The sequence below is a fragment of the Lonchura striata genome, chromosome Z (assembly GCF_046129695.1).
Source record: "Lonchura striata isolate bLonStr1 chromosome Z, bLonStr1.mat, whole genome shotgun sequence".
Lineage (NCBI taxonomy): Eukaryota > Metazoa > Chordata > Aves > Passeriformes > Estrildidae > Lonchura > Lonchura striata.
Window position 1 is genome coordinate 26568278 of NC_134642.1, and position 21381 is coordinate 26589658.

Genomic DNA, 21381 nt, shown 5'->3' on the forward strand with positions numbered 1-21381 from the left:
TTGTTTCTTTCATCAGCATACATTGCAGTTATGAAATGCAAGTGTTATATGTGTTCCCAGATGTAATAATAAAATAAATGCATTTGAAATTTTTATTTTCATGCATGTTTACTAACTTCATATATGTAACATTTAATTATTTTTCTCTCATTTGAATATTTTTTTTCAGAAGATCATGGACTCTGTGTTTTATTTTGAATATCTGTGTTTTATTTTGAAGTTCTTATAAATAATTGAGCCATGATCATTCTTTATATGGAATAGTTCTGGTTTTGTCCCTGTAGCCATGTCAGTGTAAATATTTTGGTAAATCAATCAAATTTCTTCATACCATCTCAGGCACTTTAATTTTTAAAGGTTTATCAGTATGATATCAATGTTAAACTGTAACCTCTGTGCATATAACATAGTTTAAAAAATTATTTATTAAACAAATGAGAACATGTATGTGATATTTTATATTAGTAAGATAGCTTGAAACCCATCTGCCAAGTTCTCAGCAAAACAAAAGTGCTCAAGCTGTTTTCTAAGACTGTCCTAAATTTGACTCAATACAAGGCTGGTGAAGTTCAGTGTAGAGGGCAGTCTTTCATTTTTAATGGGAAGTCAGAAGCACATAAAAATAGCTCTATGGATGGAGCTCTTATTTAACTCTAGTATTTCCAGTAGGGATAGACATATGATGTAGATTGCCTTTTTTTTTCATGTTTATCAGTCTCAGCACATTTGTTCAATTACATGCCACAGTGATTCCTCCCAAATCATTTTGGCTTCTTTAGCAATTATGAGTTGCTCTTTAAGCAAAGAGCTGATAGTGGCCTTACCATCTTACAGAGCAGAAATAATATAGAAAACCATTTCCCCATCAAGGTTATGAAGTTATAAAAGCAACCTTTTTTTATTTCTTAAAGAGTATGAAACCACACCTAATGATCTTGGAGATGCCACAAATAACAGTAATCAAATCACTTCAACGGATGTTTCCAACAAAGAGAATGAAGACAGCATCACTGTAAGTATATGTATTGTTTCCTGATCTGTGATCTTTGTGGACTTTTTGGCTATGCAATTTATAAAATTGCAGACACTATAATAAGACTCTGGCCTATCAGAAAACTATAGCTATTTCTGTGTTGTGATTAAAACTGAGGAAAAATAAAGGTGAAAAATAAAATAAGTGCTCCTCACTCTTAATTTTCCCCCATTTTTTTTAAATGAGTGAGTCACTTTTCAGTTCAAGTAAAACTGCACTTTAGTATCTTACTTTTCTTAAAAACGAAACTGTCAACTTTTTAGCCTAAGAATTTGCATCTAATTTTTAGTCAAGGAGAGCAAATCTTCATTTACAAACAAAGACCTCCAATGTAATTTGAAGATTGTTGGTTGAGTACCCATCCTGGAGTCACCTCCATGTTAGAGAGGTGATATGCTGCAATGAATTTTCAAAATCTAACTGTATGTTTTAAGACATTATTTAATGTAATTTTTTTACTAAATGGCTTGTGATAGATTTTAGTACTAGTGGCTGAGCTGATGGGCTTCCTAATTTGGTGCCCTGCCTCTCATGCTGTCCTGAGCTGAACTGTTGGAAACTGATTGTGGGTTACCAGCCTGGTTGACATTGCATCTCCCTCCATCAGTGACTCTGTAAAGCAGCAAGCAGAGGAGAGTGTGCATTCATGAGCCAGAGAGCAGACTGTCTTTGGGACAATGTGCTAAAGACAGGGAGGATGCAAGACAATCTTTTCTCATCTGATAACAGAGTCATTGAACTGCCAAGGTTGTAAAGCTGGGACCTGTGTAAGTCCTCTGGTCCAAGCTCCCCTGATTAAAGCAGGGCCAGTATCGTTCTTTATGGTTATGTTCTCTCTAGTTTTGGTATTTCCAGTGATGGAGCCTTCAGAGCCATGCCAGATAATTTATACAAGCATTCAAACATCCCCATAGGAAATTATTTTTTCCTCTGTGCTGCTCTTATGTGTTTTCTTGTAACATGCCACTCTGCTGGAAGGGAAAAGGTGATGTACACTCCCTCCCACCTGCCTTGAATGAGTAGGATGTTAAAAAAGTTCTCATGTCTGAATCTGTGTTCTCTCCAGAATAGAAGAAACCTCAACAAGTGTCCTTTTTTTGTACTCTTTGATCTCAGTTGAAATTAATCTCTTTTCATAACTGGATTAATATGAATGTATGGTGGATGTCTTTGAAGACACAAAACCAAAACAAACAGGTCTGTTTGTGTTCTCTTGTTTTTTAGGTGTATGTCGTGGTGGGAATTGCAGCACTGGTGTGCACGGGCTTAGTAATAACCCTCATTATTCTGAAGTTTGGAAGACACTCTAAGTTTGGGATGAAAGGTAAGCAGGGTTGTTTTTACACCTTCCAGAAATGTTGGGGGTTGTATGAGCTGAGACTGTAGTCTGCTGAACCAGGAACATCCAAACCAGCTATATTAAATGACACCACATTTTATATTTTGATTATTCATCAGGTAAGTAATGGCAGAGGTAGATGTAGATAGACAGTGTAGGATTTTGGATCAAACATTTCTACTTCTGTTTTCTTCTTAGGATAAATACCATTTCTTTGCCTGCTGCAGCAAAGCCCCCTGAGATAATTCCTGGAGTAAAATATTTCTCAACTTAGTGTAGGTAGGAAAAAGATAGGAAATGGAATTTATTCTCAAGTTTAAACCCAAGTTTGATTGATGAGAATCTATGCTGTATGTAAGAGGTAGTTTAGACAGTACTACACTGTTCCAGTAAGGTGATGGGGAACCAGCGACAAGAGCGGAAGGTGCATTTGCAGTGGATCCTGTTATAGTAGTGCTTTCTGAGAGATGCATTTTCATGTGGTTCTTGGGGAGCATCAGCATCTGGAGACAGTTGCAAATACCCATCTCCCTGTGGAAGGGGGAAATCTCAGCCCTTCATTTATTCATTTATTTATTTTACAGTCAGATGGAGGTATGTGTAACACAGTGGAGGTATGTGTAACCTGCAACAACTCCGTTACTATATTCTTTTACTAGTATCATCAGTCTGTGTCTGATGATGTGAGTGAAATTGTATCTAAAAAGAAAAAGAGAGAAATTTTGAAAAGAAAATTTAAAAACCAGCTTGCTGTCTTGCTGAGAGACCTAGAAGATCCTTTGCTGTGTGCTAAAGGAGATGAGCATTTTTTCTTAAGATATGTAGATGAGGGTCTGTGGAGAACATGGTAAGTAATCTTTTGGTAAACTCCTGTTAATTTCATGTCCTTCTTCTAAATTGTGCTTATGACACAGTACCACTTAGATGTATATTTTGGTAATGCTTACATGCTCTTGGTAATTGCTCCTTCATAGATATCTACTCTATATTTTGTGTTCCTGTATTCTATTTAAGAATAGATTTCCTGGAACAAATGTGATTTGAGCAGAACAGAAACGTAGTTGGTGCAGATCAACTGCTGGGATGGTAATCTTCTCTCTCACTTCCTTACAGTATGTCTCTGCTGTTTGGGGTAGCATTAGAAAAGAATAGTCATTGTGAAATATCCTGAATAGCAACATGAAGTCAGCGGGATTGAGCTGCAGAGTTTTGGCAGAAGGCTAATCTGTGACTGAACAGTTCAGCCTAATTTTTTTGTTGGAGGCTTTCTGAACTGCATTTAGAGAGCTGAAGTAGGTGGAAGCTTAATCAGGTGGAAGCTGATTGAGAGAAATGATGAAAATTGTTTGATGTTAGCTCTTTAAAGTTGAATATTTGTTAGGTTTTTGCATTAAATGTTTTAACACAACATTATTAAAGAAACTAGGAAATAAACCCTACCCTGAGGGGGAATGCACTAAGTTCTATTTTGTGTTGTAGTGTTAAGTTACCTTCCAGGAAGCTACTTGTTTTATGGTATCTTCAGATACAGCTATTCTCACAAAAATAGTTCTCTTGCCTAATCAGTAACTTTGACCTGAGTAGTCCTTTGTTGCAAAATTGTTCATGTAGGTCATATTTTAATGCGAATATGATTCATGGAAATGACTATATGAAATTACAGAAAGGTTTCATACATATTGTTTATTTTATTTTTAATGGTGGAATGTCTCTGTGAATTACAAATAACTCTTGAGTCTTTAATGAGAAAGAAGTGACTGTCATCTGTCCCTTAAGTGGACCTCAAACTTCTCAAAAGCATGCATTCACACCTCAGATTCACCATCTGGATCTATCCATATTCCAAAGTTCCAGAAACTCTTCCTTTATCATTATCAGTATTACTGAGTTTATATTAAAACAGTATTTAAAGACTTGAGATTAGATATAAATAGATATATACCCAGGTAATAAGAAAATATTGCCTGCTCTGAAAAGCCTGCAGTGTAAGTATATGAGAATTGACATAAGCATTAAGTATGAATATGAGTAAGTATTGAGAATTGATATATGAAATAAGCAACTTGATGTATTTGAACATGAAGAAAATAAGGTGAGCATGATGAGAAAGATTATTTTTTGTCATTTTTGATCAATACATTTAAATGTGTATCTTGGAATTTGTGAATAAAAGGGTCAAGTCAGCTACCTGAGAACTCAGAGGCATTTGTGATTTAATTCAGTCACAACAAAATTAATCCAAACAAAGAGTACAAAGAGTATGCTATAGAGGTGGTTTAATATGCAGTCTCAGTAGGGAAATGGGAAGGAGTTAAATATCCAGTTTTCCATGGAAAATATTTATAAAACGAGATTTAAAAATCCTCTCCAAAATTAATGATGATTTTTGTATTCATAAGAAGTAACTTCCTGAGTTACATCACGCAGAAATGCACAAAAAGCTATGCTTCTTTTTTCTGTTACATTCTGAGAACACAACGTGGTCACTCAGACACCCTGTCATTAAAGGTCTATGCACCCTTCTTCAGAAAGCAATTTGGAAAAAACAAAGTAACCATTCAGTAATTGCAGCAGTCAAACTGTCACTAATGCTGTTTTTCATGTAACCATGTGTTTGGAAAAACATTCCATTCAAAATCAGAAAAAAAAAGGCTAAAGCAACTGTGTGTCCTCTAGGAAATATCTTTATGTAAGGGATGACATTTTCATCTCATTTGGGTTCAGAGCAGGCATCTGCAGCTTCTAAGACATTGTTTTATGCCTCCTACTTTTAAATGTCAGTTTATCACATCTTTTACATGGGCATCATCTGCCTTCTTCTTCGACTTACATCTTTGCTGAGTTCTTCTGTACTTAAAGAGCTTGAGCACAGTTGGAGTGTGGGACTGACAGTTTACCCCCAGAAAGACGTGGAGCAGGCAGGTTTGAGCTATGGCTGTGTCAGAGCTGCCCATACCTGGAAGCACTGCATGTATTGAGGCTGCCACAGAACTCACCTTGAGATCTTCTTTCCAGTACTGTATGGAGCAGAACAGTGTCAGGTCTGAGTGAGAGAGCACCACTGGGAACTTCCAGTTCTTTGGCAGTACTGATCAATATGTCATCAAAGTCTGTTGAGGAGTTGTACAAAAATAAATGATACCTATTTTCTTATTTTTCTGTATTCATTTGATATATCTAAGGTAAGAGAATAACTTGGGGTATGTTCATTTTACTCAGTTACCTTTCCAAATTGTAGTAAGAGTGTTTTTAGAAGTGAGGAGGACAAACAAAGCACTCGGAAACATTTTGTTTAGGATGTTCTGTATTCTGATTGAAGTTGGATTGTACTGCATGAAGCAGTTGTTTTATTTCTTGCCTTCTTTTTCTTCTGTCATCTAGAGCTAGAGGAGGTAGCAGTTTCTAATGATTGACTTTGGGAACAGTATTAGTACAGAACAAATCTGTGGTCTGTGATAGAGGAGTCTTAAAATAGGGTTAGTACCAAAAACTCTCATGTTGTGCTAGACTTCAGACTTCCATAGCAAAATTCATCAGAATAATTGGTGAAATATAATGCTCTATTTTGCTGCTTGTGTACATTTTAAAAACCTTATACAGGACCTAGTGACAACAGCTGTTTTTTGTTGCTTGGATCTGGAGGTGAGGTTTTTAGACTCTTGCAAGATGCTGTAGCATAAACGCATCAAAATGGTGAAAGCTTCATTTAATTTTCTAAATGTGTTTGTTAAAACTTGTGGGTTGCTCTTACGAAACACCTTGGCTTGCTTTCTTGCTTGCTTGCTGTGGGATGTGAAAATGCTTATGGTGGGAATTCACTGGAGGCTGCCAAGACAGCTCTTACCATTTTGTGTTTATTTCTGATTCCATCTAACCAGCTTATGAAACTGAAAACTAAGAAGGGAACTGGAGTAGAGAGGACTGAGGAGTATTTGTGAACTCTCTGAGAGGATTTGTGGAAGAGTAATTCTAATCCTGTTTTATTCTACTTTGCATGTTGAATCATGATGGAAGTAACCAAATGGTTTGCAGCATAACTAGCCCAATACACAATTCGCAGATGTTAATCATGCCACTAAGCATGAAGGGAAGTATGAAGAAAACAGATGGAAGATAAATTAATGGATAAACTTCAAAATAGCATTATTCAGTTAAAAGGATGAAAACATTTTTGATTTTAACAACTGTTCCTATTCCAGTGACATGCCAATTCCTAGTACTCCCTGCTTTCTAGGGAATCGGGAGGTGGATAGTCATGGACAAGAGTATTATCATGGCAGCTTTTCTGATAGAAATTAATGGAGTTTGTGTAGGTTTTATATAAGTCAGAAAGGAAGGAGAAGCCAGTCTCATTCAAACCAGTGTATTCTAAGTCAACAGATAGAAACTGACAGAAGTAGAGGGAAACATGTTCCTACTTGCTCCATGTAGGATGAGATTTTTCTTCATATGTTCATATGAAGTTTCTGTCAGTGCCTTGAGCTGCATGCAAAGATAAGGGAAAAAAGAATCTGAAATTCACACTGTATTTAGGCAATGCCAGCTATCTTCTCATGTCTGTGAGCTTCCATGTCATGTTTTGAAAGCTGCTTCTCCTTCCTCAAGCACTCTGTGAACTACCTCCTGTATCAAAACGTATGTCCTGACTATGAATTCTTCACCCCATTCAAAGGCTTGCAAGTCTATGCCTATCAAGGTACAGAAATTTACCTTTCTGTGATCAGGTAATGAGATTGTGTGGTTGATCTGAGAAAGAAAACAGTGTCTCTTTTAGGACAAACACCCCAAAATATAGCTTTCCTTAAAATTCTTTCTAGCTGCTTGTCAACCTTTTTGAGTGTAAGTTTAAAATTTGGACTGTCAATGAGAGTGCTGTTCTCTTTCATCAAGCAGATTAAAAATTAGGAACAAATCCCTGTATTTTTCCTGCAAAAATCCAAACACCATATTTTCTCCTGCTTCTTGATAGCTCTTTCTCTCAAGTGATCCATGTAACATATTTGTTGGGCCATGAACACCCTTGAAAACTTTCTAAATAAAAGCATTGCTTGTTCCAACAGAAGCACACTGATAGTTCAGGAATACTTCTTCTCAGTGTGTCACTGTTCACAATATTTTATTTGCTTGTAACCTCTTGTAACTTTTTCAGCTTTGTTGGAAAAGACAGTACAGAGGAAGGCAGCTTGTAACTTATTTCAGTTGCAGGGTATTTTTCAGTTGTCTTACCATATTTCAGTTTGGGTAAGAAACACTGTACAAAAGTCTCCTTACAAAGCAGAATTGTCCTTCTGACACAATGACATAACGTAATGACTGACTTAAAACTCTTATTTACCGAAACAAACCCATTTACATGACAAATACAATTCAGGTGAAAGTAGAATGCCTTACCATTCTGTCTGAGAGTTTTGCATACTCCTTTGACTGTGTTGGAATGTGTTATTTAAGGGCTGTCAGGAAAGATCTTTAGTGTCTTACTTGTCTGTAAACATACAGCAAATGGTCATTGGTTTTTCTGTTTCAATACATTTTCCATGACTTCACCTTGCTGTTGGAGAGGGGCTGATTGCAAAGGACTTAAAAAAACCCCTCTACTTCATTCACAGTGGTGATTGAAGAATTAGGATTTTGGAGTGTTTAGATGACTGAGTAGTATGAAGTATTGATCTGGGAAAAGCTTTGCATATTCAGCAAGGATCTGCAGTTTTACAAATATGACTGAATATTCAAATTGGTATGCACTAAGCTTGTAGCAGCAATCGCTACAATTTTGCCCTTTCAGACAAATCATTGAAAAGATTAACTTTATAGCTGGGAAGACATCTTCTGCTTGACTTTCAGCAAGTAACTGAAATACTGAGCTTTTTGAGTTTCCACTTTTACCTATAGAAGTGATTTTGTGCTGTGTTGTACCTACCCAAATACCAATTCTGTGGGTGTCAATCCTTTAGTATCTTTAGAATGTTCCATTACTTAGTCAATGAGCAGAATATAAAAGAGGGATCAATTCATGCGAGTCAGTGTTGTAAGATCAGATGCAGAGAAAAATAAATGTGCTCAAATCTGCAGTATTTTTAGTGAGTAGACAATGTAAAGGCAATGGTGATATTGCTCATCTGAACTACACGCAACGAGCTTTTTTTATTGTTTGACACTGACTTCCAGTCCCTGTAGTCATGGACCAATCATATAAATTGTCTGTCTTAGATGCATCACTTGCTAATGGAGGCTGTAATACTGTTTTACCACATGAACATTTGGAAGATAGAGTTGTTAATGCTTCTAAGTACCTTACTTTGTAGAAGAGAATTGCTATAAGTATGTCAAAGAATGAGAGTTTGTATTAGTTGATACATGAAGGTAATTTTGTATAAACTATTTTACAAAGATCTTAAAATAGTTACCATTCTATTGTGTTTCGGGGGAAAAAAAAAGTGCACTGTTTATTGCATTGGTTTGTGCCACCCTGTCAGACATTTTTAGAGTTCCATTGTTTTTATTCATATAAAATTTGCTCTCTAGGTCTCAGGTGTCTGTTTTGGTCTTCTATTAGGTTTTCTGAGTCCAATCCTAAAGTGCAAGATACCATAAAAGAATATAAGTGTTTCTGTTATAGGAACTAGCAAGTAGCTGATGCTTCATATTTAACACAAGATTTATGAAGACAGATCAGATCTGAACGGGGAAATTTTGAATGATTCAGTGGTGCATTTGACTCTTTGATTGTAAATGTAAACTCAATTGTAATGATTGAGGGAGAAAAGGAGTCACTAGCTTGTTTAGAGCTTTACATGATTTTATGGTTGTATTTAGTACAGGTATTATGAACAAAGGAAAATTATCTGAGACCTCATGGCCATTACAAGTGAAAAATAAGGAAAGCAAGTGTAAACAAATATCTCTTATATCTCATTCCCCCTCCCACTAAAAGGGTATACAAGCAGGTGATGGGATGAAGGAATATGCATGTATGTGGTGTGTATGAAGTGAAATGGAGAACTAGGGAGATGCTGAGTAGAGGACAGCTTAGAGATGAAATAAAAAGAGATCTAATAGAAAGTATGGATAGTGTAGAAAGGAGAAGAGGTGAAAATGATGCTCGCTAATGATGTTACCTTGGTATGAGCTGAGGCACACAGAAATAGCAAAATTCCTAGTTCAAGGTAGTGAAAGAATAAGACAGTCCTAGAAGTTTAATCTGCAGAATCCCACCCTTATGTTCAATATACATCCACATTTGCTTTACAGGTCTTTATTTTACAGTTTCTCCTTTGGTTTTTTATGCACAAAGGTGAATTCTCACCTGTTTGTATATGAACTTCTTGCCAATATGCAGGTCATGCTATTTTGGGAATGTGTTACTTTGTGAGGGCAAGTAGTGATTTAGCCCACGGAGAACTTTAGAAAGAAACGTGATGGGATATAGCAGGAAATTAGGATGAGAGGAATGGAAAGTGGAGAGGAAGTAGATCATGATAATGGTATGTTTACCTGTGATCAGAGTAAAGAATCAGAGTTTCATCAGATGAAATAGAAATCAGTGAATCAGAAAGAAGGAAAATTACCAAAGAACAGCAAAGCTGGTCTATATTTTATCTATCTATCTATCTATCTATCTATCTATCTATCTATCTATCTATCTATCTATCTATCTATCTATCTTTGAGTTGTCCCAGCATCCAGTGGTTTAAGAACCATTTACTATAAAGTGCATATGTGCTTGGATTTGATCTCCCTTTGGAGAAGTGTCAAGGCACAATGGTAGAAAACTTAATGCTAAAAAACAAACAGTTCTTAAACGCTCTATCTTGGAACATGAACAATAGATAAATGGAAGGTATTCTTGGTAGAAATAAGGCCCACTGTATGATCTCCAGGAAAACTGCTGATGTGGAAGTGACTGGCAGCAGAAGCTTCTCCTGAAGGCTGGGCCAGCTTGAACTGACTTTCCACAGAACAGCTGAGGCTAACAGGCACTCTACAAGTGTCTAGTCCCACCCTCAGCACAAAGCAGGGTGAGCTGGTGATGTTTATGGTGTTCCTTCTTTCAGAAAAACAAGAAGTGCTGTAAAGTCATTAATGCAGCAGTGCTATTGCATCTTAAGAAGAAATGAAGAAATACAAAAATTTAGAAGAATTAAGAAAAATCAAGACAAAAGGTAGTCAAGCTTCTTGAATGTCTAGTAAAACACTTTAGGTTTTGCTTCAGTTCTGGGAAGAAGTTCAAATAAGATTTTATAATTTGAATGAATAGGTCCTTTTTGTATCTCTTTTTCACACACACACCCTGATGCATATTTAGCATCTTCCAGAATGTCTATAATCTAGGATCAACATTGCACTTAAGCTATTAATTCACTGCAGCCAGTGAAACCCCCGAAGTGTTCTCTTTGTGGGTAGCCAAACACATCTTGTCCAAGTGACTCACAGCTCTTCTCAATTGCTGTTTTTCTGGAGATACTGTACCTCCCAATGTTTCGCCACTGGGGCAATATGAGTATTCCTCTCTGCTTCACAGTGGCCAGTGTTCCAGCCTTTCACATTTTTGTACTTTAAATGTTAGGTTTACATTCAGTCCTCAGGTCAGAAGATAATCCAGTGTAAGGACCAAAATAGTGTGCTATATACAATTATTTTTTTCCTCCATATATGGAGCATGGGTGCCACAGAAATGGTCATCCTAATGAAAGAACTTTTTGTGCTGCCCTTGAAGCCCATTTTGTCCTGACATCCCTTTTGTATTCTACACAAAAATCAGAATTACCTTGTTAAAGAAGAGTCTGTAATTCTTTCTATTTTGTACTCTGCCATGTTTTGTCTCATTTAGTGCTGCTTGCTTTGCCAATAGCAGAAACCAAGAAGACTTGATGGCACTTCTAGCATGGAAATGACCAGATTTAGGAAAATGAGATCAATGTTTGAAATTAAAAAAAAAAAAAAAAAGGGTAGGATTGAGAATCTTTCTCATTTACTCTGTTTGATTTTTTGAAGCTTCTTAAAAAAGAGGTCAGAAAGCAGCAATGTAACAGGATCCTTTATATTGAAGTAAAATGGGCAAACTACCTAGTAACTATTATTTAGCCTACATTAGTTTTATTCATGGTATCAAAGGCTAATGCATTATTCCTCTAACTGTCCAGCATGGCTGAATACCCTGGATCGCAAGGTGGAGTATTGTAAACACACAATAAGTATTTATAAAAGGTCCTTCACCTTTTCCTGACAGATGACAAAATATGTGAACTAACTGAAAAATGCAGGTTTAGTTCAGATATTAGGAAGACATTTTTTACTTTGAAAGTGGTGAGGCAGTGGAACAAGTTGCCCAGAGAAGTAGTGCATGTTTCATCTCTGGAAATGTTTAATGCCATGTTGGATGAGGCTTTAAGCAGTGTGAGACAGTGGAAGGTTGCCCATGGCAAAAAGGTTGAAACCAAGTGATATTTAAAGCCTCTTTTGGCCCAAACTGTTCTATGAATCTCTTTTGTCATGAAGTTTCACTTCTTGGCTAGACAGTCATGACTGTGGCCCTCCTCCCTCTATTAGCCCCTTTGCCTCTTGGCTGCTCTGAGCAGTGATGGTGTGGACTTGAGAACTCAGGCCTTTTCCCTCATAGCTATTTTAGATTTTAAAGACATCATTTCCATAAGTAAGAAGGGGACAGACTACAGTTGTGGCACAATTTCTATACTGCCCCAACTCTTCTGTAGGGCATATGTGGAAGCATCTGCAGCTGGAGGGAGTCCATTTGTAACCCTTGTGAGGAATGTGATCACAGATTTACCTCTGCATTTGACAGGGCCATCCCCAACATGGAGACATGCCATGTATGGCCTTTATAGTAGGAGAAATTTTAACTTTAGTCAGTAGATGTGAGTAATTCAAACTGGGAGAAAAGCATTCCTTAAAAAGCAGTAAATTGAGTTACCAGAACCCTTTATTTCATGCAGGAACTCTCAGCCATAGGAGCTGGTGGCTGCAGCTGCAATTTTTGTTACCAGAGGTCTTCCCAGACAGGTTTGTGCCCTTTCAGAAAGTTACATCTGTGACTTGTAGCAACAGGCAGCAACAGAAATGTAACTTATAATAACATTCCTTGTTGCACAAAAGTCTGAACCAGAACCTATTGATATCCCTTATTTTTCTTGGACCCTTGGAGTGCTCTGCCACACAGCTTCTGAAGCCGCACTGTTATCTGTTCTTCTCCTGTGGCATGTTGGGATATGCCATGAGCTGTCCATGTTTTCTGTCTCAGCTAGCTGTGATGCAGTTGTGCATTTGTTGAATGTCTCTCTAGTAGTTTGAAGGTCAAATTAAAATCTTTGAATTAGAAGGTCAAATTTTGTCTGTGTGGCCACCACAAGCGAAATATTTCTGCCCATGGCCTTGGAGGCCTGTAAGTGCTCACAACTGTCAGTCATTTTGGATAATAGTGGAGAGCCTCCCCTGCTAAATTGTATTTTGAATGCTGGCTTGCCAGCTAGGCAGGTTTTGTAGCAGCTTCTCATGGTGACTGAAGCTTTGCATTGCATCTGCTTTTGCAGTGGCCTCTCCCAGGGTGCTCCAAGCAAGCATTAATGCAGATTATTCTGCTGCAATCACAAGAAATCATGCAACCTGCCAGTGGCTTAGTAAAGCCCAGGTGCCTTAAGAGTGCAGGTTGTGAGTCAGGTGGATGGCACAGGGCCTGTTCCTGCCCAGCAGCTGTGAGTTTCAGTGATACAGATATTAAGCACAAAGGTATCACCTCTGGCACATGCAATCTTTGTGATGTGGTGTGGCAAAGGTGTTCTGGTATGCGCTTGCTCTGTGCTAACACAATCCCTCAGGCAGATGCTTTTGGCTCATATCAGAGGCAGGGTGATAGATGTTTGTCTTGGTTTGAAAAGAGAGGTGTCTGTTAAAGAAGACAGGAGCCTTCCTTGAAATTGAAGATTTAAACCCCCTCCCTCCAAATTATTACAATTTTTAAAGTAAGGGGCTCTCAGGAAAAGATATGGGAATAGGAATAACAATTCTTTACTAGGAAATTAAAAAATACAAATGGAATAGTGCAAAAAAAACCCAGAAAAGAAACCACTGACAGAGTCAGAATACAATGTTTGTCAGGGTGTTGGTAGCAGTCCTGATTAAATGGTGGCTGCAGCCCTCCTGGAGTGATAGATGTGGTTCTGTTGAAGCTTGTAGAAGGGTGGAGCTTTCCTCTGAAGATCCAGTAGTGGTGCAGATGGGCCTGGTCTTCCTCTGGGAATCCAGTGGAAAAGAGAACTGATCCTCTGGGAATCCAGTAGGTGTGTTCAGACAGTTCCTTAGGTCAAAGCCTGCAAGTTCCCGTAGGGACTGGAAATGCCTGTCCAGTTGCACAGCTCAGGCCCAAGTGTGTCAAATTTGAATAGTGAGAAGTTGAAAATCCTGGGAGAAGAATGAGACTGTCTTTTTCTGCCATCCTGCTGGTGTTGCCTATGGCATCTCCGAGCTGACAGTGTGTACTCTCCTGGTGCTAAAGGAAGAGGGATTCCTTGTGTTTGCAGTCTTTATGCAATTGGCCATTACCCATCCATGTTCTCTGAAAAGTGTTCATGCTACACTAGACATTCAGTATTAATCACAGTCACCTAGCATTTAAGTGATTAGGTTTTGAGGCCATGATAATTTTCACAAACTTTAATTTGCTCCCAGCAGTCAGGACAATGTTTCTATTCAGTAAAACCTATGCTCCTACAAGCAGGTTCTTTGACTGGATGAAGTGTAAAGCTAGACACTGACCACCACTAGTAGTAAAAGGATGTTCATGTGCCCTGTTATAGAAACCAGCTGGACTAGGAGCAGTGATCCTTGCCATTGAGCTCCTTTACTCTGTGCACACCAAATTAATTCCCGTCTTTTATTATTTGCTTTTTAAGAACACAACATAGAGCTTCTAAGGGTTTTCTAGTGCCTCTTTCAGCTCTCCTAAGTTTCAAGATCACGTAAATTTTAATTAGGTGCTTCACAGTTAGATGGTTAGGTACTCTGTCTTTTTCCAACTACATTCCATTGTGGGTGACTATTGATAATTTTTCTCCTCCTTTTCAACCCTGAAAATGCAATCAGGATTGTGAGCAATATTATGTAAATGCTTTAATTGAGATGTGTTCTTACAGTTCAACAACTTGATCACAAATTTTTTTGCCTCAATGTGAGGAGGCAAATTTAAAAAAAAAACCCTTCAGCTACTATGGCAGTTTCAGAATTCAGTGTCTGTTACCTAGTCAAAAGATATCTTGATATATTGATGTTCTAAACTGAAATAGTAGCCTTGCTAAATGAGGGGTAATTTTGAAGGGGATGAGGAACTAGGCTGCATAGAATGCATTATTGGTATCTAAATATGTTGATGTGTTTGTAGCGTCCTTCATAAATTACAAAAAAAGGGGTAATTTTGAGGGGTAATTTTGAAGGGGATGAGGAACTAGGCTGCATAGAATGCATTATTGGTATCTAAATATGTTGATGTGTTTGTAGCATCCTTCATAAATTACAAAAAAAGGGGTAATTTTGAGGGGTAATTTTGAAGGTGATGAGGAACTAGGCTGCATAGAATGCATCACTGGTATCTAAATATGTTGATGTGTTTGTAGCGTCCTTCATAAATTACAAAAAAAGGTCAATGAGCCAGAATGTTTTTTTTAATGCTTTGGCCCGTTTAACTGCTCTGCCAGTAAATGAGTGTAGATGGGAATCAGACTCATTGAGGTATGATGGAGGTCAGCATTTCTTTAGGAAGAGAAGAACTGCAGGCAGAGGTCCTGTGGTTGACTGTGTCAGCTTCCATGTACATCTGGGAAAGCAACATTGGAAACTAAATCCTCCCAGAGAACAGGTGGAACTTAATCTTGGCCTTTAGCTCCTCAATTAACCTTGGCACTCTAACACTGGATTCTGGATGAATGGGACATCTTAGAGTGATTGTAAAGTAGCTTCTTAAACAGGGAGTGAAATATGAGTGGTTTGTGGTATTACCGCTTCCAAACACGGCAGGACTTTAAAAAGGTAACAACGAAGAACCTCAGGTAATAAGGTCTCTTCTGAGCCTGCTCTGGACAAGATATGAACCAACACCAGTTCTTCTGTCTTAGATACAAAAATCTTTTTGAAGAAGGAGTTTAAGGAACTGAAATATCAGAGGATGCCCTTAGCTGCACTTCCGATGCAGCTGACCCAATTGGCTGGTGTGTATGTAAAGCACAAAAGGTGCAGCAAAAGGTATTTTGCTGGTGCCAGTAAGAAAACTGCATGATCTTAGTAGTAGACACAACACAGGCTGTAAACTGATCTGATGAATCTACTTACACAGACTGAAGGGTCTATGTGCATTCATATTTGTGGTCACGTATGTTAGTGCATTTTTTTTTGGTGTATAGCCAGTCAGCTACAGGTAGATAAATATCTTCCTAAATGTAACTCAAATTATTTGCTGCTTCCTTTAGCAGAACTTCATGGTTTTAATTTGTCCAGTAAAGCCATAGTTTAGTCTTAAAAACCAAGTACATCAATTTTTAAAATACATTACTTCACTGCTTATGATGCACATTTTCTGGAATGAGATGGCTGTTCTGGCACATTTTTTTAAAAATTTCACTAAAAGGGGTTGCTAATAATGCAGAAAGGTCTAAAAGATTATAGATCTAGGGTGGAAAAATATGGAAAATAAACTTCTCTTGATTTTGCATGATTACTGCAAGCAAAGCAAACAGAATCAGTTTTCCTTTTCTGCAATATAATATTTTCTAGTTCTTTGTGTAGACCTTCATCTGTCTTATATGGCAGTACATGTCGTTGGAGATTCCATATACTAGTGTCATCTTAACTACTACTTCATGAAGGAAATTACATTTTCTCCTTTCTGAGACAGAAGGAATCCAATAATTGTATTGTAAGCAAGTGTAGTGTGTGGCAGTTTTGATTGAACAAATAGTTCTGAACTGTAAATCATGCAAAACCCTAAGCACAGAAGCTGAATGATATGTTAAAATATCAGGAAATAACTGTCATGGGTCAAGAGTAAGAGTCATGGGTCAAGTGTCAGGGGCTGAGTAAGGTTTTGGGTACACACAAAGGTGACTCTAGTCAGAAGACTAATAGTCCAAGAATAAGAGTGGGTGAACATCCTGCAAATCACTCATTGAGCATAATGAGAAACACAGTTAATAGTTTCAGAGGCAGATGAGATTATTTTTTCCAGAAAAAAACAAACAAAAAGCCCAAGCTTGATGTTATACAAGATGACCTGAGAAGTGATGAAGAGAGTGAGGGAGATGTGAAAATAGAGGCAAGGAAATACAGAAGAGGAGGACTTCAGGTCCAAGTGAGAGGACTAGAAAAGGTGTGCAGGTAAGGAATTTCAGAAGTTGTGATGAAGAAAGAGGAAAAGGTTGCTATGTAACTAAGAGGAGGTAAGCCAAAGAAGGGAAAAATCACACTCTTTTCCAATTTTGTACTGGAAGGATTGATTATATTCTGAATACAAAGAAAAGAGTGTGAAGGGACTAAGATGGGAGTCCAGAGCTGTGTAGGCATTGCTGGGATTGAAGATGCCATACTTGGTTGTGATGAGGAAGGTGAGATTCACTTCAGTTCTGTTGGAAGCATGACAAAAACAGGCATAGCGTGGTTTCTTGTCTGTCTGGGGAAGTCCCAGCCAGGCTTTGAAATCTAGTTCCTGATATCATGAAGAGAAACTAAAAAAAAAAAAAAAAAAAAAAAAATCAAAAACAAAACAAAAAACCACACCAAAAACAAACAAACAAACCAAACAAAAAAACAACCCAAAAAATAGTGACAAAGTGAATGAAGAAAGGAATGAAAGCAAAAGAAAATTCTGAGGGGAGATGATTGAGAGCTGTGGAGAGTATCATCTCTGATGACATGAGAGAGAGGCCAGATAATGTATTGCAGAACAACAATGTCAGAGCTTTGTCAAAGTGTGGATGGTATTGGAAATATATCTTTTACAAGTATTTTGCAAACACTGCCGACTTTGTCCAGTCACCATGACTGGGCCTAGGAGCTGCTCTGAGCTCAGTAACAGCAAAGTGAAAGCTTGGGAAGGTAGCTTTTTTCTTGTCTCTAAAGTCTGCCAAACTGAAATGAAGCTCTTGCAGTCAGTAAAACTGTATGGTCATGAAGCTGGTTTGTTACTGTGGAATTTGATACCAGAAGCTGTCTGTGTTTCAAAATAATATCATGGGACCAGAGGAAGACATCTGTGTTTCTGTTGTGAGTGATGTCCAGCTGCTTAGTTATTAATAGTGTCCTGCAGTCACCTGTTTTTCATGGTGCCCCTCACTGAATCTGCATAGTCTTGAATTCCAACGTACCTTTATAAGATAACCAAACAAAAAAGGAAAGAAAATTTGAAATATATAACCTTCAACTTGGGATGCACCAAGGCCAGATCAATGTTGCTAAAGATGCAGGGCAAGAAATGTGCTTCTTTCGGATCAGCCACTATGGAATCAAAAGGGTAGGAAGCTGAGATAGCAAAGCTCTGTACAGTGACATTCAGCCACAAGATTGGATGTGAACATATCCAAGAATACAGTAACAAATGCAATCAGCAGCCAGGCTTTTTTCTATTTCAATGAATACAGTGAATTTCAGTGTGTACAATATGTACAATTAAAATAATGAATGCAAAAAAATGAGGCTTCTCTCACCCACCATGTGCAAATCATTGTTCGTGCAGAAGCAGCTGATTAGAACTGTGGATCAGCTGTGTAAAATTAGAAGGATGGCTTGTTCTGGCATGGTGTTGGGTGCTGTAGAACCCTATCATCCATCAGTGAGACATATCTCTTTGCCCTAGCCTGTCTTATTGCTTTTTCAGCACCACTAACACCACTGATGGAAATAGGAGCCACCCGTCAGTGCAGAATCAGCACTGTGATGGACTCTACAGATAGCAGATTTGTAACATGCATAGAATGGAAAAATTTTGCCCTTGGTCTCTAAATGACTTTATACATAGGATTAAATGGAGACCATTGTTTGCAAGTTATTACAAGTACTGTCTGACCTGCAGTTAGGTGGATGTAGTAGTTATAGCTAAGATTGTAAACTTTTTTTTGGAGATATATTCCACTGCCTTTTATTCCTCCTTGACTTTGTATAAAAACTGCCATGGGGCTGAACACAGCCATATAACCAAAGTGGGAAGGTTTTATTTTGAAATTTAATAGGAATGAGATATTTAGTAATGGTGTTTTGATTTGGAATATTATTTTTCTGGTTTTATCAGAAATAATTAATTCACAGATATTATAGACCCTTGGAAATGGCATTTAGATATTGCCAGTTCATGGCATTGTAACACCTCATCATTCATTGCTTGAATCTTTTGGAAAAGACAGAGCTAGAGCACAAACGTAAACTGAACAAAACCATTGTGAATGATTCTTCTCTTTCTTTGTAGCAGCATAATTCCTGTTGTAAAGCTCTTGCTGAATTTACTGTTTGGTCATACACGAGTTTTGTGCTAGCATTGAAGGTGCATTTATTTCTGGCTTTGCTAGAGTAATGTTTGTGCATTGTCCTTTGCATGTTGTACTCATCTCTTTCCCTTTTACGTAATGAGTATCTGTATCCTTGTATAACTCACTGTTTCTTACCTATTCTCTTTCCATCTTTTTTGGACATCTTTTTGCTAGAATACAAAAATGTGTATTTCCATGGTGTGAGCAGAAGTGTTGTATTTCAGAGTTCAGGGCTAAAGGGAAATCTCCTTCTGAATGCAATTATTCCAATACAGAATTTTTAATCCTCTATATACTTGGCGTCAGATAATGGTTGGCATATTATCTCATGATATTATTTCTGTAATTATTAAGTAAAGAAGCTGCAGTGTTACTGTGGTGAGTTTTTATATCCTATTAGTGTAGAAGGCAACTGAATCTAATTCCAGTAGTAGCAATTGCTACTTTTGTCAATGTTACCATATTATCCTTGGTAAAGATGGCATTTCAAATTGCTAAACAGTGAAAGTATTGGTAATTAAATAGGCAACTAAAGGGAAACTAATCATGTGGATGTTTTGAAAGTAGCCAATTTCTCTCACATGTGAACTCACTGTCTTGGACAACACTGTGCTCCTTTGTGCTGACACAGCCTGTATACTTCTGCTAATGCACTGCTGTGTGACAGTGAAGACAGGAGTCATCACATTTATTCCTTCGTGTAGTGGATGGTGAACAGGAAAATCATTTCATATTTGTACCCTGCTGGTTTTTGATGGGCTGTGTCTCTTTAAGAGGAAATGCCTACAGTCAATGATCATTTGACTGTTAGAGATTTTTCTTTAAGTTCTCTTGGTTTGACTGCATTTAAAAAGAAATCTTGGCTTAATAGTTTCCCATTTTTAACATGGTTGATTTGTTTAATAAAGGTATCAGAAAAGTAGTTTTATAAACTAAGTTATGACTTCTGTGTAAAAGTACATTAATAGGGGATGATTTTCTTTAGGACTACTAGATGAACCAAGAGCAGAGGAGGATGCTTTGTGTTACAATAAATAACATTGTGGCTGGACCCTCTGAAGAAAAGCAGTTGGATACAATTTGTAGGAAAAGAGGCTGTAGAAGAATAACTAAGGAATGTGTTGAGGAGTGAAAGCTCAGTAAGAAGGAGGATGAATAAAATTTATGATAAATAAGGAGAAAATAATCACACACCTTCCTATGTTTTGTCTAATGGTAGGCTTTTTGCTCCCCATTTACTTCTCTCTATCTCTTTAGTCCTAATCAATACAAAACAGCAGTTATTTGAATTTTTCCTGCCACACAGATTATAACTCTTAATATTATTTTATTTTATTTCAATATATAAAGAGCTTTTCTTTAAAAATCAACAACCTAAACATCTCCTTTTTTACCTCCAAATTCCTCAGAAAATATGTTCAAAGCTCTTTCAGTCCTAGGAATTATCAAAAGACTGGAAAGTCACATTCTGCCTCAGTGGTACAAACAAAAACATAGTAGTAGCACAGGCAATTAATAGCATCTTTTACTAATTTACTGTAACTAACATGAGTAAACATTCACACACACACACACACACACATATATATATGGGTGTGTATTTAAAACTATATGTAACACTAATGTTGTTAAGTATTACACAGTCTGATGTACACAAAACAGAGTAGTTATCTAGAGGTTGTCTTCATGTTGTCTTGAATGAATTTATAATTTCTTTTCATGTATAGATTGCATATGGGCTAGTTTTGAGGAAGCGAAAAGAAAAATGTACGTGGATATGTAAAAAACTGGAGCTAGATCCATGGTGTGAGAGCTCATTAATGATTCACAATGGTTGGTTTCAGTTTCCCTCCTTCCTTTCACAAGGCAGAATCCAATCAATAGTTTTCTTTCAAGGTCAGAGCTGCTACTTGGTGTCTGTCCTTACAACCCTTGTCCAGTCATAGGAGTGTTTTGGAAGATTTAATGACTATTTTATACAATATTGTCATCAATAAGTGTTAGCATAGTTGGACTCAGTCAGAAAGTCACATTGTTACAGGACAGGGCTCTGCTCTGATCCAGCTACAAGGGTGCTGTTATTGTGAGCAGCGTCATGTCAGGCATGAAAGGGGCTTTTCCCCTGCCATCCTATCCCCAGTAATACTGTGGTTACATTATGGACGGGAAAGCTGCTAAGCAGTGTTATATATGAATCACTTGATTTTGCAGAATTTGTAAAATAGAGTTGAATTTGAGAAAATTTTCTGTCTTTGCAAGGGAAAGGTTGTTTCTATTGTGTAGGCAATGATACTTCTTTATGTGTTTTGGTAGTTTGTTTTACAGAGCTGCAAGTGAGATACATATTTTAAAAAATATTAATATGGTTTTTGTCTGCCTTTTTTCTAGATTTGCGATGCATTTTTTCCTTTTTTTAGAATTAAGTTCAGTGTAGGCTAAGTAAACATGTTACATGCTCATTAACTAACCTTACTTCCTGAAGTTATATTGTAAAT

The 21381-nt window shown here is 37.4% G+C and overlaps 1 protein-coding gene across 5 annotated transcripts in view; it reads left to right on the forward strand.

Annotated features, from left to right (window-relative positions):
- The window catches only part of NTRK2 (neurotrophic receptor tyrosine kinase 2), a 193596-nt gene that overhangs the window by 53593 nt on the left and 118622 nt on the right, over positions 1 to 21381 (forward strand). For all 5 annotated transcript variants that reach the window (XM_031507311.2, XM_021534431.3, XM_077790317.1 and 2 more), the window contains exons 10-11: positions 912 to 1012; positions 2258 to 2357. In XM_031507311.2, the coding sequence (XP_031363171.1) occupies positions 912 to 1012; positions 2258 to 2357 (201 nt within the window). The remainder of the gene's footprint in view (positions 1 to 911; positions 1013 to 2257; positions 2358 to 21381) is intronic.